This window comes from Agelaius phoeniceus, chromosome 36, assembly GCF_051311805.1.
Source record: "Agelaius phoeniceus isolate bAgePho1 chromosome 36, bAgePho1.hap1, whole genome shotgun sequence".
Lineage (NCBI taxonomy): Eukaryota > Metazoa > Chordata > Aves > Passeriformes > Icteridae > Agelaius > Agelaius phoeniceus.
The window spans coordinates 2012442-2039628 of NC_135300.1; the positions used below are offsets into that span (position 1 = coordinate 2012442).

Here is a 27187-nt window from a genome sequence, read left to right on the forward strand (position 1 = left end):
TCCCCTTCCCCCCCCCCTTCGTGTACAATAAATCGTGGTTGTTGCTGCTCCGTGGGGGGGTCTGGATTTGGGGACCCCCCGATGTCACCCCCGATGTCCCCTCAGTGCCACCCCCACCGGAAACCATCCCCGCCCCCCCCATGTCCCCAATGTCCCCCCAGTGTTGTCCTCAATGTCCCCAACAGCCCCTCCTGTCCCCCCCTCATACCCCGATGGCCCCAAATGTCCCCGATGTCCCCAATCCCCCCAATGTCTCCAAGTGTCCCCAATGCCCTCAATGTCCCCAAATGTCCCCAGTGTCCCCAATGCACCCACTGCCCCCAATCCCTCCCAATGTCCCCCCACTGTCCCCAATCCCTCCAATGTCCCCAAGTGTCCCCATTGTCCCAATCTCTCCCAACATCCCAAATCCCCCCAATGTCCCCAATCCCCATAATGTCCCCAATGCCCTCAATGTCCCCAAATGTCCCCAGTGTCCCCAATGCACCCACTGACCCCAATCCCTCCAATGTCCCCAAATGTCCCCAACGTCCCAAATCCCTCCAATGTCCCCCCAATGTCCCCAACGTCCCCAACATCCCAAATCCCTCCAATGTCCCCCCGCTGTCCCCAATGTCCCCGCTGTCCCCGCAGCCAGCTCAGCTCTACGGTGTTTATTGGCGTCTCTAACACTCACTGATGCAGATAAATAGTGGACATTTGTCACCGCTGCCACCCCCGCCGTGCCGTGGGGGACACCCCGGGGACCCCCCGCCACCCCCGGGGACACCTCCCTCATGGGGACACCCCCGAGGGGACATCCCGGAGGGGACACACCCATGGGGACACCCCCGAGGGGACACCCCAAATGGGACATCCCAGAGGGGACACACCCATGGGGACATCCCAAAGGGGACATCCCAAATGGGACATCCTGGAGGGGACGGACGCCATGGGGACACACAGGGAGGGTGGGGACATCCCTGGGGGGGGGAACAACTGTGGGGTCACCTCCTTGGGGACATCCCAGTGGGGACAGGGCCATCCCCTTGGGGACATCCCAGTGGGGACAGGGCCATCCCCTTGGGGACACCCTCATTGGGGCCATCCCCTTGGGGACACCCCCAGGGCCACCCCCTTGGTGCCGCCCCCTCGTGGCCACCCCTGGCTGTCACCCTCGGTGTCCCCCGGGTGTCCCCGTCCCATTTTTGGTGCCACCCCCCCCCGATGTCCCCTCTGGGTCCCCTCTCCCGCCCTCCCCCTCCCGTCCCCGTTTTTTTTTTTTTTCCCGCTCCGTTTTTTGCCCTTTTCCGTTCGGTTTTGCCCCTAAAGTGCGCTCGGGAGGGGGGAGGGGACATTGGGGGGGAGGGGACATTGGGGACAGTGGGGGAGGGGCGGGGGGGTCAGTCAGTAGCAAACGCGGCCACGAAAGTGCAAAAGGGGGGAGGGGCCGCGGGGGGTGGGGTAAGGGGAGAGGGGCGGGGCTTGCACGAGGGCGGGGCTTGCACGAGGGCGGGGCTTGCACGAGGGCGGGGCTTGCACGAGGATCATCCTTGCACGTGGATCCTTGCACGCGCGCTTTGCACGAGGAACACGAGGAAATTTGCACACGGATCCTTGCACGAGGAGGATCCTTGCACGCGCATTTTGCAGGGGGAACGTCCCTTGCACGAGGATCATCCTTGCACAAGGATCCTTGGATGAGGAATGTCCCTTGCACGAGGATCCTTGCACATGGACGATCCTTGCACGCGCATTTTGAAGGAGGAACGTCCCTTGCACAAGGACCATCCTTGCACCAGGAGGATCCTTGCACGCGCGCTTTTCACGAGGACAATTTACACGAGGATCATCCTCGCACAAGGGCGATCCTTGCACACGCACTTTGCACAAGGACAATTTGCACGAGGATGGTCCTTGCACGCGCGTTTTGCAGGGGGAACGTCCCTTGCACGAGGATCATCCTTGCACGAGGAATGTCCCTTGCACGAGGATCCTTTCGTGAAGGTGATCCTTGCACGTGGGCTTTGCACGAGGATCCTCGCGCGAGGACGATGCCCTTGCACGCGGATTTGCTCGCTCGCACGTGGTCCTTGCACAGGGACAATCCTTGCACGCGGATTTGCTCGCTCGCGTGCCCGCCTCGCACAAGCACAGCCCATCCCCGTGCCAGGGCCCCGCCCCTCGCACGCTCGGTGGGCGTGGCAGAGCGTGAGCGTGAGCTGAGTGTGAGTGGGCGTGCGACGGGGCGGGGGAGGGGCCGTGGGTGTGCAACGGGGCGGGGGAGGGGCCGTGGGTGTGCAAGGGGCGGGGTCAGGAGTGTGCAAGGGGGGGGGTTTGCACGAGGATCACCCCCAGTGACGGGCCTTGCACGAGGGGGGGCCTTGCACACTCAGATTTGCACGAGGATCCATTTGCACGCTCAGAATTGCACAGGGAGCCATTTGCACGCTCGCCATTGCACAAGGGTGGGCCTTGCACACTCACAACTGCACGGGGACACGTTTGCACACTCACAACTGAATGAGGAGTCCTTTGCACGCTCAGAATTGCACAAGGGGGGGCTCGCACACTCACCATTGCACGGGGACCCATTTGCACACTCACACCTGCTCAAGGAGAATCCTTTGCACACTCAGAATTGCACAGGGATCCATTTTCACGCTCACAGCTGCTCGAGGAGCCTTTTGCACGCTCAGATTTGCACAAGGATCCATTTGCACGCTCACCATTGCACACTAGACCCCCATTACACACCCACCATTGCACAGGGATCCTTTTGCACGCTCACCATTGCACCAGGCCCCTCCCTTGCACACTCACGCCGGCACCCAGGCCCCGCCCCCTTGCACGCCCGCCCCTCCCCCCAGGCTGGAATGTCGCTGCGATGCCGATAAGGTGCCAAAGGGGGGGGGGAGGGGCGGGGTTTGGGATTTGGGGGGGGCCCCGGGATAGTGGGGGGGGCCCCGATTGTGGGGGGGGGGGGGAGGGGTCCCCGTGGTGGGGGAGGGGCCCCTGGGGGGGTGCAAAACGCTGCGGGGGGGGAGGGGCTCTGGAGTGGGGGAGGGGCCGTTGCCCTGTATGGGGGGGAGGGGGAGGGGCTTTGCTGTTTTGGGGGGGGTCCCTGTGCTCGGGGGGGGGGGGGGGGTGGAGACCCCTCCCCACCATTTTGGGGTGACTGGAAGCCCCTCCCACCTCCCAGTATCCCCAGTGCCCCCCCCCCAGTCTCTTACTGGTCCCTGTGACCCCCCCTCCCTCACCCCCCCCCTACATTTTTGGGAGCCCCTAAACTTCAATGGGGCCCATAAACCTCAGCTGAACCCCCCCCCCCCCCAATTTATGGGGACCCCCAAATTCCTTATGGGGACCCCCTCACCTCTTATGGGGACCCCCCAAATTCTATGGGAGCCATAAACCTGTGTTGGAACCCCCCCCCAAATTTATGGGGACCCCCGATCTTTTATGGGACCCCCAAACCTTATGGGGGCCCCCCCCATATTTTATGGGGTCCATAAACTTCTAGAGGACCCCACCCCCCAAATCTGTGGGGACCCCCATAATTCCTTGTGGGGACCCCCCGACCTCTTATGGGGACCCCAAACTTTATGGGGGCAGCCCCCCCAAATTCAAAGGGGTCCCTCATTTCCTATGGGTCCCATGGGAGGCCCCTCCCCATTATGGGGACCCCCCCCCCTTTTCTATGGGGTCCCCCTCACCCCCTCCAGCCCCTCCCTCCCCCCCCTCACTTTGGGGCCTCCCCTCCCCCACCCCTCAGGTGCCCCCTCCCCCCCCCGGGGAACCCAAAGCTGGGGGGGGGGTGGGGGGGGGTGGTGCTGGGGGGAGGGGGGAGGGGCGACCCCCCCGCCCCCCCTCCCCCCCCCAGGAAGCCGCGCTCGTGCTCGGGGAGGACGAGGGTGAGGGGGAGGGGGAAGGGGAAAGGGAAGGCGGCCACGAGGCGGGGCCCGAAGGGCAACGGGAACGCGCCGGGAGGGGGGGGCGGGGGCCGGGGGGGGAGGGGCGCGGGGCGTCCCCGCCCCCCCGGCCCCCCCCCCCCACCCCCGGCGGTGTCCCCGAGCTCGGGGTCCCCCCCCGCGGCCCGGCAGAGCAGCGCCAGCGGCTGCTCCTGCACCGGGAACGCCCCCACGGGGGTGGTGTCGGTGACGTCACCGGTGACGTCACCGCCGCCGGCGTCACCTGGGAGCGGTGGCACCGCGCTGGTGACGCCGGGGGACAGCGGGACCCCCCCCCTTATCTGCAGCCGGGGGGGTGTAGGCGATGACCGTGGGAGGCGCCGGTGACCCCAGTGGTGACCTCGGTGACCCCGGCGGTGACCTCGGTGACCCCAACGGTGACCTCGGTGACCCCGGCGGTGACCTTGGTGACCCCGGTGGTGACCTCGGTGACCCCTCCAGTGACCCCTCCAGTGACCCTGGTGGTGACCTCTGTGGCGACCCCTGTGCTGACCCTTGCAGTGACCCTTGCAGTGACCCCGGCGGTGACCCCGGCGCTGACCCCGGCGAGCGCCGCCGGTGCCGCTGGGCGTGGCGGCTGAGCGCAGCCGCTGTCTTGCACACCTTGGCGCAGGTGGGGCAGGTGAAGCGCAGCGACGGCCGCCGCCCCACGCGGCCCGACGACGACGACGACGACGACGACGATGCCGCCCCCGCCGGCGTCACCGCGGCGCCGCCCTCGTGTCCCCGCTGGTGCTTCCGCAGCTTCCGCAGCGCCGGGAAGCTCTTCCCGCACACCCGGCACGGGTGGCGCCGCTCCCGGCGCCGCGCGCCGTCGCCGTCGTCATTGTCATTGTCACCGTCGTCCCCCGGCGCCCGCCGCAGCGAGCGCAGCTTGCGCCGCCACCGCGCCTTCTTGGCGACCGCGGCGACGGCCCCGGCGCTCCCGGCGCTGCCGCCCGCCTTCCTCTTGGGCTTGTAGGAGTAGTACGGCCGCCAGAGCCGGTCCTCGGCGTCGCTGTCGTTGTCGCCGTCGCGCTCCCCGGCGCCGTCGCCGCGCAGGTCGGTGCCGGAGATGCGGCGCTTGACGATGGCCTCCTCGCCGATGCGCACGGTGATCTGGCACAGCCCCTCGCCCGCCGAGCCCGCGTACGCCGGCTTGGCCACGTAGGTCATGGTGCGCCCGCCCCCGGGCGGGTTTTGGGGCGCAGTTGTGCCCTCCTCGGTGGTGGTGGTGGCGCCGGCAGCGGCGCGCTGCGCCTCGATGTAATCCCGCAGCACCTGCTTCTTGATGGGCACCGCCGGCGTCACCGGCGCGGCCGCCGGCGCCTCGGCCGCTCCCGGCGCCTCCTCGCCCGCCCGCCCGTTGTAGGCGATGACCGAGGCAGCTCCGCTGCCGCCGCCGCCGCCGCCGCGCACGATGACCGAGGGCGGCGCCGCGCGGCCAAAGGCGATGACCGAGGCGGGCTCCGGCCGCGGCTGCGGCGCCGACGCCGGATACGCCGTGACCCCGGCATCCCCCGGTGCTGCCACCGCCGGCGCGGCCCCGTCGGGCACGGCGCCCTGGCTGTAGGTCTTGTAGGGCCTCTTGTTGGCCCGCATGGGCAGCAGGCGGTAGAGCTTGAGCGCGTTGAGCTTGGGCCGGTAGCCGCCGTTGGGCGTCTTCTCGGAGGCGATGAGCCCCGGGCTGATGCCGTGGAAGGCTTTTTGGTGCGTCTTGAGGTTGTAGTAGGTGACGAAGGTGTCCCAGCAGAAGATGCACTGGTAGCGGCGCTCGCCCGTGTGCCACACCTCGTGCTTGGTGCGGTACTCGGCCAGCGCGAACACCTTGTCGCAGTAGCGGCACGGGTACTTGCGGCGCCACGAGTGGACGTTGGCGTGGCGCTTCAGGCTCGACAGGGTCATGTAGGAGCGCTGGCACACCCCGCACAGGTACAGCACCTGCCCGTCCACCACCTTCACCAGCGGCTCCTGCTCCGCGCCCGGCTCCAGCGCGCGGTGCCGCAGCAGCAGCGCCTTCTTGGCCGCCCTCGGCGCCGCCGCCCCCGCTGTGGTGCTGGTCGTGGTGACGGCGGCGGTGACGACGCTGCTGGTGACAGTGACGTCGGCGCCGGCGGAGCTGGTCGTGTCGCCGTCCCCATCGCCGTCGCGACAGCCGACCTCGTGCGTCTGCAGGCGCTTGACGTGGATGAAGCTCTTGCCGCAGTGCCGGCAGCACAGCCCGCGGCGCCCGCGGTGCAGCTTGGCGTGGAAGCCCAGCGCCGCCGCCGAGCCGAAGCCGCGCCCGCACAGCCCGCACCGCAGCGACGACGGCGACGACGGCGACGACGGCGACACCTCTGCTGCCGCCTCCTTGCCCTGCTCGCCCGGGGTGAGCTCGGCGGCCGGCGCAGGGGGCGTCCAGGTGCCGTTCATGTCCCGCGGAGCCGGAGGAGGAGGAGGCAGAGGCGGAGGAGGAGGAGGAGGAGGAGGAAGGGGCCCAGCCTCCAGGCCCTGCAGCGAGGGGATGCCGAGGCGCCGGCCCACGGCCCCCAGAGCCCGTGCGGCCGCCGGCGAGGGCACGGCCAGGCGCGAGTTGTAGATGAAGTTGAGGACGTCGGAGAAGACGCCGGCCTGGACGCCCGGCAGCTCCAGCACCTGGGCGGGCGAGGGGCACGTGGGCTCCTGGGCCAGTGCCCGCTTGAAGAAGGGGCTGGAGGCGGCCAGGACGTTCTTATGGGCGCGGAATTTGGTGTCCTCGGCGATGATGGTGACGTCGCAGAACTGGCCCCGCAGGCGCTGCTCGTTCAGCTCCAGCAGCAGCGCCCGGCAGTGACCGGCGTCCGACACCTCCACGACCGGAGCCATCCCCGCGCCGGCCACCTGCAGGGGGACAGGGGGGACGGGGTCACCTGAGGCGGTGGGGACACGGTTTGGGGTCACCTGGGTGGGTGGGACCATGGTTTGGGGTCACCCAGACACTTGGTTCACTATTTAAGGTCATCTGGGTGGGTGGGACCATGGTTTGGGGTCACCTGGGTAGGCAAGGCCACAATTTGGGATCATCCAGACGCCTGATTCACTATTTGGGGTCACCTGAATCCATTATTTGGCATCACCCAGACACCTGGGTCCCCTATTTGGGGTCACCCAGACACCCAGGTGCCATTTTTGTCATCACCTGCATGACCAAGTCCTTTTTCTTGGGGTCATCGAGACACCTGGATACCATATTTGGTGTCACCTGAACGGGTGGAGCTATGATTTGGGGTCACCCGAGTCCTTATTTGGGGTCACCCAGGCACCTGGATGCACTTTTTGGGATCACCTGTGTGGCCGAATCCTTTATTTGGTGTCACCTGGGTGGGTGTGACCACAATTTGAAGTCACCCAGGCACCTGGTTCGCTATTTGGGGTCACTGTGGGGTTTTGGGGTCACTCTGGGGCCCGGTGTCCCCTGCCCCGTCCTGGGGTCACTCTGGGGTTTTGGGATCACTTTGTCACCTCTCCCGAGGGTCCTTGTGAGGTTTTGGGGTCACTGTGGGGTTCTGGGGTCACTCTGTCATCTGTCCTGGGGGTCATTTCGGGATTTTGGGTCCCCTGTTCCCCGTCCTGGGGTCTCTGTCCCCGGCCCCGCGCCGCCATTTTGTGTCGGGGCCTGCCCGGCCTGAGGCGGCTCAAAATGGCGGACGGGACCGAACCACCGCGGAGGAACCGCGGGGGGAGCCGGGACAGAACCAACGGAAACCGCGGGTGGGAGCCGGGGCAGAACCAACGGGAACGGCGGGGGGAGCCGGGACAGAACCAACGGGAACGGCGGGGGGAGCCGGGGCAGAACCAACGGGGGAGGAACCCAGTGCCCCCCAGTGCGTCCCAGTATCTCCCAGTGCCCCCCAGTGCCCTCCCAGTGCCCTCCCAGTATCTCCCAGTGCCCTCCCAGTGCCCCCCAGTATCTCCCAGTGCCCACCTGTGTGCGGGGCCCTCATGGACTGGGTGTTGCAGCTCCGGGGGTCCTCGGGGGGGGGTCACAGCCGGCCGGGCCTCCTGGAGGGGGGGAGGGACGGGGACATCAAGAGAGGGGTCACAACACCCGGGTTTGGGGTGAAACAACAGGATTTGGGGGAGAAACACCTGGATTTGGGGTGAAACAACCAGATATTGGGGGTAAAACACCCAGATTTGGGGTGAAACAACTGGATTTGGGGGGGAACACCTGGATTTGGGGTTAAACCACCCAGATTTGGGGGTACCCGGGGTCATGGGAGGGGTCACAACACCCAGACGCGGGTGACAAAGTGACAGCGAGGGATCCTGCAGCATGACGTCACTGTCACGGCAAAGGGAGGGGCATGACGTCATTAGAGGGTGACGTCATCACATTGGGGCGTGACATCATGGGTTGGCTGTCACTGTGAGGGGATGGGTATGACGTCACTGCGAGGGGGTAGGACTGAGGGCGGTATGACGTCACCAGGAGGGGACACCAGTGACAACACGGGGGGACGGGACAGCGTGACGTCATCGCTGTGACGTTGCAGGGGGGGGTGTGTCGCACCCACAGCGGGGACAGGGGGGAGGCGACAGCGACAGCGGAGGGCAGAGGGTGACACCTGGGGGGGGGGGGAGGTGACACAGGTGGGGGGGTGGGGGGGGAGGGGCGGGGACAACCCCGGGGGGAATTTTTTGGGGGGGGGGGAGGAAAAGGCGGAGGGACCCCCCCGGGACCCCCCCCCATCACCCGGAACAACGCGCGAGGGGACCCCGAGTGTCACCGGGGGGGGGGGGAGGGGAGGGGGGGGGACCCACCCCTCCCCCCCCATCCGCCCCATCCCCCCCCCGCCCCTCCCCCGCCCCCCGGGTACCCCCGGAGCCGCCTGACAGCGGCGTCCCGTCCGCGACGTCACCGGGGGGGGGAGGGGGGCAGTGTCACCCAACGGTTGCCATGGAAACAACCCCCCCTCCCCCCCAATCAGACCCCTCCCCCTTCCCCCCCCCCATCTCCGGACACACCTTTCACCTGCGGCCAATCAGGGGGCAAGGAGCGCTCCGGGCCACGCCCACCCCCGCCGGGACCACGCCCATCCCGTGCGAAAGGGAGAGCGCGCGCCTGCCGCTGACGTCATGGGCTCACCTGGATGCTCATTGGCTGGGCTGGGAGTGACGTCACGGGGCCCCGTCCTGCCGCGGGCGGTGTTGAAGGAGCAGGCGGAGGCTGAGGGGGCGGGGACAGAGAAGGAGGCGTGGTTAAAGGGGGTGTGGTTAGAAAGGGGCGTGGTTAAGGGGAAACGCGGGCGGGGGGGGGGACGCGGAAGTGTCAGCGCGGGACGGGCGGGAGGGGTCGGGGGGGGGACGGGACACGCATGGATGTGACACAGAAAAACACAAAAAAACACAGAAAAACACAGGGGTGACACTGACACACACAGGTGTGACAAACACAGGTGTGACACAGACATGCACAGAAAAATACAGGTGTGACACAGACACACACAGGTGTGACACTGACACGCACAGGTGTGACACTGACACACACAGAAAAACACAGGTGTGACACAGAAAAACACAGGTGTGACACTGACTCGCACAGGTGTGACACTGACACGTGTGACACAAAAATACACACATAGCTGTGACACAGACACACGGGTGTGACACAGACACACACAGAGAAAAACACAGGTGTGACATGCACAGGTGTAACACACACGGAAACGCAGGTGTGACATGCACAAAAACACACACACAGGTGTGACACGCAAACACAGGTGTGACACACACAGGTGTGACACGCACACAAACACAGATGTGACGCACACACAGGTGTGATACACACACACCAGAGCACACACACAGGTGTGACACACACACAGGTGTGACACACAGACATACACCTGGACACGCACAGGTGTCACACACACACCCACACCAGAGTACACACACACAGGTTACACACCCACACAACAGCCTCAGCACCTGCTACGCACACTCAACACACGCCACATGTGTTGGACACGACACCCGCACACGGACACACAACAACCGCACACGGACACACAACCGGACACAGGCACAACTCACACACAGCCCCACGGCCCCCACACGGCTGTGCCCAGATGCACGGGCACACACGGACACAACGCGCGACTGAACACGGGCGTGCAGCTGCACACGCGACACAGCCCGGCGTGGGTGTGACACACAACCGAACACGGGTGCACAGCCGCACTCAAAGCGCCCGCGCGCAACCCCACGCGGGTGTACAACCCGCAGAGCGATGCCTGTGGGTGGAAAAACAACCCCCGCGCAACCCTCAAACTGACGCACAACCGCGCATGGGTGTGACACACAGCCACGCACAGGGGAACAACCGCACGGGAACAGCCCCCATGCAACCCTCGCACGGATGGACAACGGCACAGGGCACAGACAGGCAGAGCAACAACCGCACAGGGAGCAACAACCGCACAGGGACGGCTGAGACGCCCCCGTGGGGAGGGCGTACGAGCACAGCCGCACAAACAACACACGCACGACCCCCTCAGACAGGTGCACAACCGCACAACAACGTGACACGGCCACACAAACACCCCTCACACAACCCTCAGATGGGTGCACAACCGCACAACAACGTGACACAGCCACACAAACACCCCTCACACAACCCTCAGATGGGTGCACAACCGCACAACAACGTGACACAGGCACACACGGACACACAACCATGTAAAGAATCCCCACACAACCCTCAGACAGGCGCAAACTGCACAACAGCGTGACACAACCGCACAAAGAACACTCGCACGACCCTCAGATGGGCGCACAACCACACAACAACGCGACAAAACCGCACAGGGAGGCTTGACAGGCAGAGGCACAACCGTGCATGGACAAACAACCCTCAGACAACCCTCAGAGGGGCACACAACCGGACACGAGCACACAACAGCCATGAGCACACGCAGGCGCACGAGCACACACGGACAATCCCCACACAACCCTCATGTGGGTGCACAATTGGACACAGACAAACAACCAGACACAGACAAACACCCGCACAAACAACCGGACGCTGGGCCTGACACGAACACCTGCACACGCACAAACACGGGCACACGCACAGCCCCACACGGACACAACACGCTCGGACAGACGGACAAACACCCGCGCAAACAACCACACACGCACAGCCCCACACGGACACCACACGGTCGGACAGACGGACAAACAACCGCACAAACAACCGGGCACAGGACTCGACACAAACAACCGGACACGCGCAGCCCCACACGGGCGTGACACGCTCGGACAGACGGACAAACAACCAGACAAACAACCGGACACACACAGCCCCACACGGGTGTGACACGCTCGGACAGACGGACAAACAACCGGACACGCACAGCCTCACACGGGTGTGACACGCTCGGACAGACGGACAAACAACCGGACAAACAACCGGACACACACAGCCCCACACGGGCGTGACACGCTCGGACAGACGGACAAACAACCGGACACAGACAAACACATGCACATGCACAGCCCTACACGGACACGACACACTCGGACAGACGGACAAACAACCGCACAAACAACCAGACACGCACAGCCCCACACAGACACCACACGCTCGGACAGACGGACAAACACCCGCACAAACACCCGAACGCACACAAACACACGCACACGCACAGCCCCACACGGACGGACAGATGGACGGACAAAACACCCACACAAACACCCGGACACTTACAGCCCCGCACGGATGCGACACGCTCGGACAGACGGACGGGCGGACGGACAAACAGCCGGACACGCGCAAACAACCCCCGGCACGCGCCCCCCACACCCCCCTCGGGCCCCCCCACCCCGGCACAAACACGCAGCAACCCCCGTGCGTCACCCCCGGCGTCACCCCCGGTGTCACCCCCTCAGTGTCACCCCCCCGGTGTCACCCCCCCAGTGTCACCCCTGTCACCCCCCCCGGGGTCCACCCCCCCCCCCCAGCAGCGTTTGGGGGGTGCCGGGTGTGATTTGGGGGGGGTCAGAGCGGGGTCCTGGGCAGGGGAGGGGCGGTTTGGGGTGGGGGGGGCACTTTGGGGGGGTCCCGGAGCACTTTGGGGGACCCTGGGGACACTTTGGGGGACCCTGGGGACACTTTGGGGTCCTGCCAGGGGTGGTTGGGGAGGGTCCGGGGGGCTCGGAGGGGCGGGGAGGGGGCGGGGGGGGATTGAGGGGGGTGGGCGTGACCCGGGGCAGTGCGGGGGGGGGGTGGGGGTCGCGGTGTCCCCCCCCCCTCCCCCTCCCCCTCCCCTCCCCTCCCCCATCCCGTGGGGGTCGCGCTGCGGTGACAGCGCCGGGAGGGGGGGCGGGGGGCGTGGGGATGGGGGAGGGGAGGGGTCCGGGGGGGTCCCGCGGGGCTCGGGGGGTCCCGGGGAGGGCGGGGGTCGTTACCGGGGCCTGTCCCGGGGCCGGGGATGTCGCGACGGCGGCGGCGGCGGCGGCGGCGGCGGCACAAGATGGAGGCGGCGCGTTGGGCCCCGGGTGGGAGGGAGGGAGGGACCCCCCCCGCCCCACGGAGCGGGGACACGGGGGGGACACCGGGGGGGGGGCAAGGGGGGGACACCGGGGCACACCGGGAGGACATTGGGGGAGAGATTGGGGGGGGAAAAGGGGGGACACCGGGGGGGGGGCACCGGAGGGGGGGAGATACCGGTGGGACACGGAGGGGACAAGGGGGGACACTGGGGGACGTGGGGGGGACAAGGGGGACAAGGGGGGGGATATGGGGGACACATGGGGGGGGACACCGGGAGTACATGAGGGGACATTGGGGGGGACACGGGGAGACACGAGGGGACACCGGGAGGGGGGGACAAGGAGGGGACACAGGGGGAGATGGGGGGGGCACACAGGAGGGGACAGTGGGACACAGGCAGGGACACAGGGGGACATTTGGGGGACACGGAGCGGGGGGGACAGGGGGACGGAATGGGGGGGGGGACAGGAGGATGGGGGGGTCACAATTGGGGGGTAAAAGTGGGGACACAACTTGGGGAGGACAGGGGGACATTTGGGGACATAACTGGGGGGACATTTGGGGACATTTGGGGACACAACTTGGGGGGACATTTGGGGACACAGAAGTGAGGGACACAACCCCGGCGGGGGGGGCACAGGCAGGCAGGGGGACATGGAGGGGACAGGGGACACCGGCAGGGTGTGACAAAAGTGGGGACAGAGTTGGGGGGCAGCAGGGGATGGGGCTGAGGAGATGGGGGGCACGAGTGGGACACAAATAGGGGGGACAAAGTGACACAAACCTGGGGACACGAGCACAGCACGCAACAGGACACGGGTGACACAGGAGGGGACACCAGAGGACGCGGGTGACACAGTTGGGGACACAAGGAGACAGGAGTGGGGACAAATTTGGGGTTTACAGTGACACAAAAAGGGACACAGCGAGAGAGGGATGGGGACAAAAGCAGGGACACAACCGAGGACACAACCACGGTGCCGCAGGCCCAAAATGGTGACAAAAATGGTGACAAAAGTGGGTGACAACGATGTGAGGAACACAACAGGCCGGGTGTAGCAGGGACCCTGCTCAGGGTGTGGGGGGGTTCAGGTGTCACCGTGCCCTCGGTGTCACCTCGTCTGGCATTGTCACCGTGGTGGGGGTGAGGCGTGTTCGACTGTGCCATTGTGGGGCTGTCACACGGTGCCACATGTCATGTTTGTCACCTTTTGTGTCACATTTGGCACATTTTGTGTCTGACTGTGCCATGTGGGGCCGTGTCAGGTTGTACCTTTGAGTTGTACCTCAGACTTGTGACGTTTTGTGTCACATTTGTCACATTTTGTGTCTGATTTTGCTGCGTGGGGCTGTGTCAGGTTGTACCTTTGGGTTGTACCTCAGACTGTGTCACACTCGTGTCACCTGTCACCTGGCGTGTCCAGCTGTGCCGTGCTCACACCGTGACCCGGTGACACCCTGTGATGTCACACCCTGTGATGTCACACCTCTCTTGGTGACAGAGGGAAACTCCCCCCACTCCTGACCCCCAAAATCCCTCCCTTCTCCCCAGATTTCTCTTTCTCTGCCCCCAAATTCCCCCCAACCCCTCGCGCCCCTCACAAAACACCGTTTTCCTTCCCCCTAATCCCCCTCTCTGCCGTTCTCCCACCAAATTCCCCTTTCTTGCCATAATTATCCCCAAAACCTCCTGTTCCTTCTGGATACCCCTCCCTGACCTCCAACCACCGAAATTCTCCTTTTTTTTTCTCCGTTTATGGCCCCTAGTCCTTCCTGCCCCTCCAAAACTCTCCTCAAACATTTTTGTACTGCTCCAATTGTCCCCTCGAACCCCATCGCTGCCCCAAAACCCCCTCCTGCCCCTCTAAATCCCCCTCCTTGTCTGCAATTGCCCCCCAAACCCTCCTGCTCCTCTAAATGCCCCTTTCCTACCCCACTTATAACCCCACACCCCTCCTGCTCTGCCAACAACCTTCAAGCCCTTAATTGCGCCCTCAACTCCTCCTGCCCCCTCAAATTTCACTCTCCCCCTCCTAAAATACTCCTGAATCCCACTGCGCCTCGCCCAGCCCCTTCCCCAGCTCCTCTCCGGAACAGGCCCCAAAGCCTCGGCCTTTCCTAGCGGCCACAGCCGGGTCGGGAGCGCCGGGAGCGGCCGGGCCGGGCGGGCGAGGCCGGGGCTGCGCAGGCCGCGGCTGGAGCGGTGCTTCGCCCATTTCCGGCACCGTCCGCCTTTGCTTCGGCAGCTTTCGTCAGATATTCGGCAGTTTCCGGAATTTTCCGCTCCTGCTTCGGCATCTGTCGATAACTTCCGCCAAAGCTTCGGCAAGTTCCGGCTATTTCCGTCAGTGTTCGGGCACCGCCGGTTAACTTCGCTCATTTCCGTCACTCTCCGGAGGCCCTTCGGCGGTCTCCGCCCACTTCCGTCAGTATTTCGGAAATCTCCGTCAATCTCCGCCAGCTTCTGAGGTCACTCCGTCACCCTCCCTCCGCCCCCGCGATCTCTCGGCTCTCGGGGTCGGGGGGGGCGGTGCTTTTAAAATAAATTATTCATGAACCGATCCCACTGTGCTGAAAGCGGGGGGTCCGACCACGGCGCGTCCCGTGAGGGCTTAACGGAGCAGCCGCCGACTCCCTGCGCCTTCCTCGCTCTTCGCTCGCCTCACGGACCGTGACGGGACTCACGTCTCCCTTTCCTTCCTGCCGCTTTTTTTCCCACTCCTCCCCCTTTTTCCTCTGAGGCGCTTGGTACGCTCCGGCCACGCCCCCTCCGGCGGCGCTCGGGGGCCGAGTCTATATAAGGCGGCGCCCGTGCTTCTTAGCGCTCAGTCGCGCCTTTAGCGCGGAGCGGCCGGAGCGGAAAAGGGGGAGCTCCGCGCCGAGGGCTCCGTGAGGCGCCCGTTCCCGGTTCCCCGGTGGGGTTTAAACTCCCCCGCTCCCTCAACCCCCTCCGTGAAGGGGTCGGTTCCGAGCAGTCGGAGCGGCGCGAGGCCGCGGCCCCACCGGCGCCATGCACGGCGGGCCGCCCTCGGGCGACAGCGCCTGCCCGCTGCGCACCATCAAACGAGTCCAGTTCGGGATCCTCAGCCCCGATGAGATGGTACCGGGGCCGGGGCGGCGCGGACGGAACCGCGGGGCCCGCGGAGGGAGCGGGGCCCGGCGGCTGAGGGCGAGCGGCGGCGGGAAATGGCGCCGGGGCAGCGAGAGCGGGGAGCGGAGCGGCCCCGTGAGGGGACAGCGCCCTCCACAGGCCCGGGGGGCTGAACGGGGGACGGGGGAGAGCTCGGAGGGGGATTTGGGGGCTCCTCAAGGGGTTCGGGGACACAAAACGAGGTTCTGGAAGGTGTTGGGGTGCCCAGGGAGCCTCTGGAAGAGCTTTGGGGTGTCCGAGAGGGGCTCAGAATCCCCTGGCAGCGTTTTGGCCTCCATAGGAACGGCTCAGGGAAAAGTATTGGGGTTCCTTGGAGGGGTTTTAGGGTGTCCTGAGGGACTTTGGGTCTCTGGAAGTGTTTGTGGGGGCCTTAAAAGAGCTTTAGGCTGGTGTGAAGGACACTTGGAGGTTCCTGGAGGTTTTTAGGGGAATTTTGGACGAGCTTTGAGTGTCCTGGAGGAGTTTTGGGGTCCCTGAGAGTCACTCAGGGGACCCTGGAGGAGTTTTGGGGTCCCTGGGAGTCACTCAGGGGACCCTGGAGGAGTTTTGGGGTCCCTGGGAGTCACTCAGGGAGCCCCGGAGGGGTTTTGGGGTTGCTCAGACAACCCAAGTGGAATTTTGGGGTGATTAAATTATTTATTGTCACCCGAGGGTGGTGTCCACTTGGGGGTACCCCCACTCATTTAGGGTTTTGTGGGGGGGTCATGGATGAATTTGGGGGTCCCCAGGTGCCTCAGTTTCCCTTTCCCCCCCCTCAGAAACGGATGTCAGTGACCGAGGGGGGCATCAAATACCCCGAAACCACCGAGGGGGGACGCCCCAAACTGGGGGGGCTCATGGACCCCCGGCAGGGCGTCATCGAGAGAACGGGGCGCTGCCAGACCTGTGCTGGTGAGTCTGGAGCCCAAAATCCTCCACCCTGAACCCCAAAATCCTCCACCCTGAACCCTAAAATCCTTCTGGGAGGGAACCCCAAAATCCTCATGGGAGGGGTCCCTGATTGGGTGTCCCCAATGGGATTTTGGGGTGTCCTTCATGGGATTTTGGGGTGTCCCCGATGGGATTTTGGGGTGTCCCCAATCCAATTTTGGGCTGTCCCCAGTGGGATTTTGAGTGTCCCTGATGGGGTTTTGGGGCTGTCCCCAATCTGATTTTGGGCTGTCCCCGATGGGATTTTGGGGTCTCCCTGATGTGATTTTGGGGTGTCCCCGAAGGGGTTTTGGGCTGTCCCTGATGTGATTTTGGGCTGTCTCCAACGGGATTTTGGGGTTTCCCCAATCCAATTTTGGGGCTGTCCCCAATGAGATTTTGGGACTATCCCCGATGCGATTTTGGGGTGTCCTCGATGGGATTTTGAGGTGTCCTTAATGTGATTTTGGGGCTGTCCCCGATGGGGTTTTGGGGCTGTCCCCAATCCAATTTTGGGGCTGTCCCCAATGGGATTTTGGGGTGTCCTCAATGCGATTTTGGGGTGTCCCTGATGTGATTTTGGGGTGTCCCCAGGGAACATGACGGAGTGTCCGGGTCACTTTGGTCACATCGAGCTGGCCAAGCCCGTGTTCCACGTTGGGTTTTTGGGCAAAACCATGAAAATTCTGCGCTGCGTCTGCTTCTTCTGCTCCAAGCTGCTTGTGGACTCGGTGAGACCCCAAAAATCCCCAAAAAAACCCAAAAAAACCCAAAAAACCCCAAAAGTCTGGAGGGAGGGGTTGGGTTTGGGCTGGAAATGACCCAAAATGGCCCCGTGGTGGCACCTTGGGGACATCTTGGGGACACATCAGAGGTGTGGGGGGTTTGGGGGGTTTGGGGACCATTTTGGGGGTGCTGGGGGTCAAAGGGAGGTGACAAAGTGGGGGGGGCACCAAGGAGAGGTGACAAAATTTGGGGACGTCAAGGAGAGGTGACCAAATTTGGGGTCACCAAGAAGAAGTGACAAAATTTGGGGACATCAAGGAGAGGTGACCAAATTTGGGGTCACCAAAGGGAGGTGACAAAATTTGGGGACATCAAGGAGAGGTGACCAAATTTGGGGTCACCAAAGGGAGGTGACAAAATTTGGGGACATCAAGAGGAGGTGAAAAAGTTGGGGGACACTGAGAAGAGATGATGAAATTTGGGGACAGGAAGAAGAGGTGACAAAATTTGGGGACACCAAAGGGAGGTGATAAAGGTGGGGGACATCAAGAACGGGTGACAAAATTTGGGGACATGAAGAAGAGGTGACAAAATTTGGGGTCACCAAAGGGATGTGACAAAATTTGGGGACGCAAAGAAGAGGTGACAAAGTTGGGGGACATCAAGGAGAGGTGACAAAATTTGGGGACGTCAAGGAGAGGTGACCAAATTTGGGGTCACCAAGAAGAAGTGACAAAATTTGGGGACATCAAGGAGAGGTGACCAAATTTGGGGTCACCAAAGGGAGGTGACAAAGTTGGGGGACATCAAGAAGAAGTGACAAAATTTGGGGTCACCAAAGGGAGGGGACAACAAGAGTTGGGGGTTGTCACCTGCTGGAAGCTCTGGAGATGCTGAGGGACCACAATGGGACAACACCAGACACCCAAAATCACCTTTTCCGACCCCAAAACCGCGATGTGACCCCTAAATGCCATTTTCTGACCCCAAATTTCCATTTTCTGTCCCCAAATTTCCATTTCCTGACCCCAACCCTGTTTTTTTTTGGGCAGAACAACCCCAAGATCAAGGACATCCTGGGCAAGTCCAAGGGGCAGCCCAAGAAGAGGCTGACCCACGTCTACGACCTGTGCAAGGGCAAGAACATCTGCGAGGGCGGCGAGGAGATGGACCACAAGTTTGGGGTGGAGCAGCCCGAGGGCGACGAGGACCTCACCAAGGAGAAGGTGGGCGCCCCAAAATTCCCGCTTTTAACCCCAAAATTCCCGTTTTTAACCCAAAATTCCCATTTCTGGCCCCAAAATTCCCATTTCGGGTCGAAAAATTCCGCATTTCTGGCTCCAAAATTCTCATTTGTGGCGCAAAATTCCCATGCGTTAACCCCAATTCTCACCCCAATAACCCCAATTCTCACCCCTATAACCCCAATTCTCACCCCATTAACCCCAATTCTCACCCCATTAACCCCAATTCTCACCCCTATAACCCCAATTCTCACCCCTATAACCCCAATTCTCACCCCTATAACCCCATTTTTCCCCCATTTTTCCTCCATTTTCCCCCCATTTTTCACCCATTTTCCCCCCATTTTCCCCCATTTCAGGGCCACAGGGGCTGCGGGCGGTACCAGCCATGCATTAACCCCATTTTCCATGGCAATAACTCCATTTTCCCCCCATTTTCCCCCCATTTCTCCCCATTTCAGGGCCACGGGGGTTGTGGGCAGTACCAGCCATGCATTCACCCCAATTCTCACCCCAATAACCCCATTTTCTCCCCAAATAACCCCATTTTTCCCCATTTTCCCCCGTTTCAGGGCCACGGGGGCTGCGGGCGGTACCAGCCATGCATTAACCCCATTTTCTCCCCAAATAACCCCATTTTTCCCCCATTTTTCCCCATTTTCTCCCCGTTTCAGGGCCACGGGGGCTGCGGGCGGTACCAGCCCCTGTTGTTAACCCCAATAATTCCCATTTTCACCCCAAATAATCCCATTTTCCCCCAATTTTCCCCCGTTTCAGGGCCACGGGGGCTGCGGGCAGTACCAGCCGCGCATCCGCCGCTCGGGGCTGGAGCTCTACACCAAATGGAAACCCCAATAACCCCATTTTTAACTCCAAATAATCCCATTTTCCATGGCAATAACCCCATTTTTCCCCCATTTTCCCCCCATTTCAGGGCCATGGGGGCTGCGGGTGGTACCAGCCCATTATTAACCCAATAATAACCCAAATAATTCCCATTTCTCACCCCAATAACCCCGTTTTCCATGGTGATAACCCCGTTTTCCATGGCAATAACCCCATTTTTCCTCCATTTTTCCCCGTTTTCTCCCCGTTTCAGGGCCACGGGGGCTGCGGGCGGTACCAGCCGCGCAGCTCGGGGCTGGAGCTCTACACCAAATGGAAACCCCAATAACCCCATTTTTAACCCCAAATAACCCCATTTTCCATGGCAATAACCCCATTTTTCCCCCTTTTTTCCCCCCATTTCAGGGCCACGGGGGCTGCGGGCGGTACCAGCCGCGCATCCGCCGCTCGGGGCTGGAGCTCTACGCCGAGTGGAAGCACGTCAACGAGGACTCCCAGGAGAAGAAGATCCTGCTGAGCCCCGAGCGCGTGCACGAGATCTTCAAGCGCATCTCGGACGAGGAATGCTTCGTGCTGGGCATGGACCCCAAGTTCGCCCGGCCCGAGTGGATGGTGTGCACCGTGCTGCCCGTGCCGCCGCTGTCCGTGCGTCCGGCCGTGGTCATGCAGGGATCTGCTCGGAACCAGGTGGGGTTTTGGGGTTGTTTTTTGGGGTTTTGGGGTCGTTCTGTGGGGTTTTGCGGTCATTTTTGGGATGATATTGGGGTGGTATTGGGGTGTTTGGTGTGCACCGTGCTGCCCGTGCCGCCGCTGTCCGTGCGCCCGGCCGTGGTCATGCAGGGCTCTGCCCGCAACCAGGTGGGGTTTTGGGGTCATTTTGTGGGGTTTTGGGGTGATATTGGGGGTTATTGGGGTGTTTGGTGTGCACCGTGCTGCCCGTGCCGCCGCTGTCCGTGTGTCCGGCTGTGGTCATGCAGGGCTCTGCTCGGAACCAGGTGGGGGTTTGGGGTCGCTTTGGGGTCATTTTATGGGGTTTTGGGGTGATATTAGGGGTTATTGGGGTGTTTGGTGTGCACCGTGCCGCCGCTGTCCGTGCGTCCAGCTGTGTTCATGCAGGGCTCTGCTCGTAACCAGGTGGGGTTTGGGGTCATTTTCTGGGGTTTTGGGGTCATTTTCTGGGGTTTTCAGGTCATTTTGGGGCTGTTTGGGGTGGTATTGGGGTCCCTGGGGCACCGTGCCCCCCCTGTCTCTGTCCCCAGCCATGGTCATGCAGGGCTCTGCCCACAACCAGCTGGGGCAGCTTTTGTGGGGTCCCCGGGTGGGCATTGGGGTCCTCGATGCCTTTTGGGGTCTCCCCACTCCTTAGGGCTCCCCAATCTCCTTTTGGGGTCACCCCCAACACTTCCTTGGGGTTTCCCCATTTTCCTCCCGCCCCAAATCCACCCTGCACCCTCCCCACGGCATTTTGGGCTTTTTCACCTCCCTCTTATAAAAATTGGGGTCACCCCATTAATTTTGGGGTTGTCCCCAGGATGACCTGACCCACAAGCTGGCCGACATCGTCAAGATCAACAACCAACTGCGGCGCAACGAGCAGAACGGGGCGGCCGCGCACGTCATCGCCGAGGACGTCAAACTGCTCCAGTTCCACGTGGCCACCATGGTGGACAACGAGCTGCCCGGCCTGCCCCGGGTACAGGAGGGGCCACTGAGGGGTTTGGGGGGGTCACTGAGGGGTTTTGGGGGTCATTGAGAGGTTTTGGGGGGTCACTGAGGGGTTTTGGGGTGACACAAGTTGAGGGACATTCAGGTGGTGGCCCCAAGTCATGGCCATGGACGTCAAATGGTTCCAGGTCAACGTGGCCACCATGGTGGACATGGAGGTGCCCGGGGTCACTGAGGGGTTTGGGGGGTCACTGAGGGGTTTTGGGGGCCACTGAGGGGATTTGGGGGTCACTGAGGGGTTTTGGGGGGTCACTGAGGGGTTTTGGGGGGTCACTGAGGGGTTTTGGGGGTCACTGAGGGGATTTGGGGGTCACTGAGGGGTTTTGGGGGGTCACTGAGGGGTTTTGGGGTGACACAAGTTGAGGGACATTCAGGTGGTGGCCCCAAGTCATGGCCATGGACGTCAAATGGTTCCAGGTCAACGTGGCCACCATGGTGGACATGGAGGTGCCCGGGGTCACTGAGGGGTTTTGGGGTCACAGAGAGGTTTTGGGGGTCACTGAGGGGTTTTGGGGGTCACTGAGAGGTTTTGGGGGGTCACTGAGAGGTTTTGGGGTCAATGAGGGGTTTTGGGGTGACACAAGTTGAGGGGACATTCAGGTGGTGGCCCCAAGTCATGGCCATGGACGTAAAATGGCTCCAGGTCAACGTGGCCACCATGGTGGACATGGAGGTGCCCAGGGTCATTGAGGGGTTTGGGGGGTCACTGAGAGGTTTTGGGGGGTCACTGAGGGGTTTTGGGGGGTCAATGAGGGGTTGTGGGCGTCACTGAGGGGTTTTGGGGGTCACTGAGGGGTTTTGGGGGTCATTGAGAGGTTTTGGGGGGTCACTGAGGGGTTTTGGGGTGACACAAGTTGAGGGGACATTCAGGTGGTGGCCCCAAGTCATGGCCATCGACGTCAAATGGTTCCAGGTCAACGTGGCCACCATGGTGGACATGGAGGTGCCCAGGGTCACTGAGGACTTTTGGGGGGTCACTGAGGGGTTTTGGGGGTCACTGAGGGGTTTTGGGGGGTCACTGAGGGGTTTGGGGGTGACACAAGTTGAGGGGACATTCAGGTGGTGGCCCCAAGTCCATCACCAGGTCAACGTGGCCACCATGGTGGACATGGAGGTGCCCGGGGTCACTGAGAGGTTTTGGGGGTCACTGAGGGGTTTTGGGGGGTCACTGAGGGGTTTTGGGGGGTCACTGAGAGGTTTTGGGGGTCACTGAGGGGTTTTGGGAGTCACTGAGGGGTTTGGGGGGTCACTGTGGGGTTTTGGGGGCCACTGAGGGGTTTTGGGGGGACACAAGTTGAGGGGACATTCAGGTGGTGGCCCCAAGTCATGGCCATGGACGTCAAATGGTTCCAGGTCAACGTGGCCACCATGGTGGACATGGAGGTGCCCAGGGTCACTGAGGGGTTTTGGGGGGTCACTGAGGGGTTTTGGGGGTCACAGAGAGGTTTTAGGGGTCACTGAGGGGTTTTGGGGGTCACTGAGGGGGTTTGGGGTGCCACAAGTTGAGGGACATTCAGGTGGTTGCCCCAAGTCCACCACCAGGTCAATGTGGCCACCATGGTGGACATGGAGGTGCCCAGGGTCACTGAGGGGTTTTGGGGGGTCACTGAGGGGTTTGGGGGTCACTGAAGAGGTTTTGGGGGTCACTGAGGGGTTTTAGGGGGTCACAAAGGGGTTGTGGGGGGTCACAGAAGGATTTTGGGGTGTCCCAGATGGGACAGAAAAGGGACAAGCAGGGACAGAGCCCAAAGTCCCAACAGGAGCTGGGGACATTCCCAGGAGGGATCAATTCACGTCCCCTGATGGATTCTGGATTTTTGGGATGATTTTGGGGTTTCCAACCCTCCTGACTCCCCAATTTCTCCTCCCTCAGTCCATGCAGAGTTTGGGGGATCCCCTAAATGTGTTTTGCCCCCCAAAACCCCTCCCTGAACCTCCACAAGAACCCAGGGTGATCAGCTCATCTCCCCTGATGGATTCTGGATTTTTGGGATGATTTTGGGGTTCTGACTCCCCAATTTCTCCTCCCTCAGTCCATGCAGAGTTTGGGGGATCCCCTAAATGTGTTTTGCTCCCCCAAACCCCTCCCTGAACCCCCCCAAAGTCCCAACAGGAGTTGGGGACATTCCCAGGAGGGATCAATTCACATTCCCTGATGGATTCTGGATTTTTGGGATGATTTTTGGGGTTCTGACTCCCCAATTTCTCCTCCCTTAGTCCATGGAGAGTTTGGGGGATCCCCTAAATGTGTTTTGCTCCCCCAAACCCCTCCCTGAACCTCCAGAAGAACCCAGGGTGATCAGCTCATCTCCCCTGCTGGATTCTGGATTTTTGGGGTGGTTTTTGGGGTTCTGACCCCCCAATTCCTCCTCCCCCAGGCCATGCAGAATTTGGGGGATCCCCTAAATGTGTTTTGCTCCCCCAAACCCCTCCATGAACCCCCCCAAAGTCCCAACAGGAGTTGGGGACATTCCCAGGAGGGATCAATTCACGTCCCCTGATGGATTCTGGATTTTTGGGATGATTTTTGGGGTCCTGACCCCCCAATTCCTCCTCGCCCAGGCCATGCAGAAGTCGGGGCGCCCCCTGAAGTCCCTGAAGCAGCGGCTGAAGGGGAAGGAGGGTCGGGTTCGGGGCAACCTCATGGGGAAACGCGTGGACTTCTCTGCCCGCACCGTCATCACCCCCGACCCCAACCTGGCCATCGACCAGGTGGGCGTCCCCCGCTCCATCGCGGCCAACATGACCTTCGCCGAGATCGTCACGCCCTTCAACATCGACAGGTGGGATTGGGGATGGATTCATGGGGTTTGAGATGGATTTATGGAGGTTTGGGATGGATTTATGGAGGTTTGGGATGGATTTATGGAGGTTTGGGATGGATTTATGGGGTTTGGGGTGGATTTATGGAGGTTTGGGGTGGGAGGTTCCTTGCTCTATCACCACCAACGTGACCTTCGCCGAGATCGTCACGCCCTTCAACATCGACAGGTGGGGTTCACAGGGCATTTATGGAGGTTTGGGTTGGATTTATGGGGTTTGTAGGGGATTTGGGGTGGATTTAGGGAGGTTTGGGGTGGATTTAGGGAGGTTTGGGGTGGAAGGTTCCTTGCTCTATGACCACCAATGTGACCTGCACTGAGATCGTCACCCCCTTCAACATTGACAGGTGGGGCTCATAGGGGGTTCATGGGGTTTGGGATGGATTTATGGAGGTTTGAGATGGATTTATGGAGGTTTGGGATGGATTTATGGGGTTTGTAGGGGATTTGGGATGGATTTAGGGAGGTTTGGGGTGGGAGGTTCCTTGCTCTATCACCACCAACGTGACCTTTGCCGAGATCGTCACCCCCTTCAACATCGACAGGTGGGGTTCACAGGGGATTCATGGGGTTTGGGATGGATTTATGGAGGTTTGGGTTGGATTTATGGGGTTTGTAGGGGATTTGGGATGGATCTATGGAGGTTTGGGATGGATTTATGGAGGTTTGGGATGGGTTTATGGGGTTTGTAGGGGATTTGGGATGGATTTAGGGAGGTTTGGGGTGGGAGGTTCCTTGCTCTATCACCACCAATGTGACCTTCGCCGAGATTGTCACCCCCTTCAACATCGACAGGTGGGCTTTGGAGGGGATTCATGGGGTTTGGGGTGGATTTATGGGGTTTGGGATGGATTTATGGGGTTTATAGGGGATTTGGGATGGATTTATGGAGGTTTGGGATGGATTTATGGAGGTTTGGGATGGATTTATGGTGTTTGTAGTGGATTTGGGATGGATTTATGGAGGTTTAGGGTGATTCAGGGGAGTTTGGGGGGTTTGGTGTTGGTGTTCCTCACTCCATTGCCACCAACGCGACCTTTGGTGAGATCATCACCCCCTTCAACATTGACAGGTGGGGTTTGTAGGGAATTTATGGGGTTTGTAGGGAATTTATGGGGTTTGTAGGGAATTTATGGGGTTTTGAGGTGGATTTATGGGGTTTTGAGGTGGATTTATGGGGTTTGTAGGAGATTTATGGGGTTTGTAGGAGATTTATGGGGTTTTGAGGTGGATTTATGGGGTTTGAGGATGGATTTGTGGGGTTTTGGGATGGGTATCCCTTGTTCCATCATTGTAACCTTTGGTGAAGTTGTCACCTCCACCAGTGGCTGGAGGAGTTTGGGGAGGATCTGGTGAACTTTGGGGCGGATTTTGGGGTGTTTAGGGTGAATTTGGGGAAGTGTCTGGTGTGGTTGGAGGAGTCAGGGAGATTTAAGGGTTAAATCAAAGGGATTTTGGGGCTATTTGAGGGATTTTAGGACAAACCTGGGGCAGTTTTGGGATGATTTAGGGAGCTTTGGGGTCGTTTTGGGGTTTGGGGCGGACACAAGGATATTGGGGGAGGAGGATTAGGATTATTTTAAACAGATCCCAATAACCCAAAACCACCCCAAACACCCTCTAAACCCCACTGCTCCTTCTCCAGCTGACTCTGAGAGTTGTGGGGTGACTCCCAGAGCCCCAAAATCCCCTAAACTGACCCCAAAACCCCCCCAGGCTGCAGGAGCTGGTGCGCAGGGGGAACAGTCAGTACCCGGGGGCCAAGTACATCATCAGGGACAACGGGGACAGGATCGACCTCCGCTTCCACCCCAAACCCAGCGACCTCCACCTGCAGATCGGATACAAGGTCGGCACCCCAAAAAACCCAAATCTGGGAGGGACCCCAAAAACCCAAACACGGGAGGGACCCCAAAAAACCCAAATCTGGGAGGGACACCAAAAACCCAAACACGGGGGGGACCCCAAAAACCCAAATCTGGCAGGGACACCAAAAACCCAAACATGGGAGGGACCCCAAAAACCCCAAACCCGGGAGGGACCCCAAAAACCCCAAATCTGGGCAGGGACCCCAAAAACCCCAAATCTGGGGAGGGACACCAAAAACCCAAACACGGGAGGGACCCCAAAACCCAAACACGGGAGGGACCCCAAAAACCCGGGAGGGACCCCAAAAACCCAAACACGGGAGGGACCCCAAAATCCGGGAGGGACCCAAAAAACCCAAAACATGGGAGGGATCCCAAAAACCCAAACACAGGAGGGATCCCAAAAACCCAAACACGGGAGGGACCCCAAAAAACCCCAAAACCCAGGCAGGGACCCCAAAACCCGGGCATGGACACCAAAAACCCAAACCCAGGCAGGGACTCCAAAGAACCCAAATCTGGGGAGGGACCCCAAAAACCCAAAACCCAGGCAGGGACCCCAAAAACCCAAACACGGGAGGGACCCCAAAAAACCAAACATGGCAGGGACACCAAAAACCCCAAACCCAGGCAGGGACCCCAAAAACCCAAAACCCAGGCAGGGACCCCAAAAACCCAAACACGGGAGGGACCCCAAAAAACCCAAAACCCAGGCAGGGATCCTAAAATCAACAGCGGGATCCCAAAAATCTCAGGGACCCCAAAATCAACAGTGGGACCCCAAAAATCTGAGGGACCCCAAAAATCTGGGGGACACCAAAAGGTGGGTGTGGAACCCACACAGAGGGGGGGGATTGGTGGTTTTGGGGTTTAGGGGTCTGGATTTGGGGTTCAAAGTTGTGGGGTTGGAGGTGAATCCCTGATTTTGGGGTTCAGTCCCTGATTTTGGGGTTCAGAGCTCTGGATTTGGGGTCAGTCCCTGATTTTGGGGTTCAAATCCTGATTTTTGGGGTTCACAGCTCAAGATTTGGGGCTCAATCTCTGATTTTGGGGTTCCCAATTCCAGATTTGGGGTTGAATCCACAATTTTGGGGTTCAGCACCACCAGGGAGGGAATTTAACCCCAAACCCCTCGTTCTCCTCACTCTGACCCCAGATTTTAGGGGAAAGATGCCGGTTTTGGGGTGTCCTCCCCCGTTTTTGGGGTGTCCCCCGTTTTTGGGGTGTCCCCCTGACTTTGGGGGGCTTTGGGGACAGGTGGAGCGTCACATGTGCGACGGGGACATCGTCATCTTCAACCGGCAGCCAACGCTGCACAAGATGTCCATGATGGGCCACAGGGTCAGGATCCTGCCCTGGTCCACCTTCCGTCTGAACCTGAGGTAAAACGCCCCAAAAACCCCAAAATTAACCCCAAAATTAACCCAAAATTAACCCCAGATCCTGCCC

The 27187-nt window shown here is 61.2% G+C and overlaps 2 protein-coding genes across 7 annotated transcripts in view; one reads left to right on the plus strand and one right to left on the minus strand.

Moving 5' to 3' along the window:
* Window positions 1-638: 638 nt before the first annotated feature.
* Window positions 639-12514, minus strand: ZBTB4 (zinc finger and BTB domain containing 4). 6 transcript variants are annotated; one of them, XM_077193098.1, is made up of 5 exons: window positions 12363-12514; window positions 9040-9120; window positions 7876-7952; window positions 4375-6791; window positions 639-4332 (listed from the first exon to the last, which is right to left on the minus strand). In XM_077193098.1, the coding sequence occupies exons 4-5, from the start codon at window positions 6774-6776 to the stop codon at window positions 4170-4172; spliced, it is 2565 nt and encodes an 854-aa protein (XP_077049213.1). In that variant the 5' UTR covers window positions 6777-6791; window positions 7876-7952; window positions 9040-9120; window positions 12363-12514; the 3' UTR covers window positions 639-4169. The 6 variants fall into 6 exon arrangements, with proteins under 6 accessions (XP_077049213.1, XP_077049215.1, XP_077049214.1 ...); XM_077193100.1 differs by having other exon boundaries at window positions 639-4290; window positions 4354-6791; XM_077193099.1 differs by having other exon boundaries at window positions 639-4290; window positions 4333-6791.
* A 2752-nt stretch (window positions 12515-15266) lies between these two features.
* POLR2A (RNA polymerase II subunit A) overlaps window positions 15267-27187 on the plus strand; it is a 39523-nt gene continuing 27602 nt past the window's right edge. The window contains exons 1-9 of the mRNA XM_054653716.2: window positions 15267-15547; window positions 16357-16489; window positions 17102-17238; window positions 18286-18459; window positions 19729-20010; window positions 20855-21016; window positions 23611-23831; window positions 25587-25719; window positions 26996-27120. Coding sequence (XP_054509691.1) covers window positions 15458-15547; window positions 16357-16489; window positions 17102-17238; window positions 18286-18459; window positions 19729-20010; window positions 20855-21016; window positions 23611-23831; window positions 25587-25719; window positions 26996-27120 — 1457 coding nt within the window. The 5' untranslated portion in view covers window positions 15267-15457. The remainder of the gene's footprint in view (window positions 15548-16356; window positions 16490-17101; window positions 17239-18285; window positions 18460-19728; window positions 20011-20854; window positions 21017-23610; window positions 23832-25586; window positions 25720-26995; window positions 27121-27187) is intronic.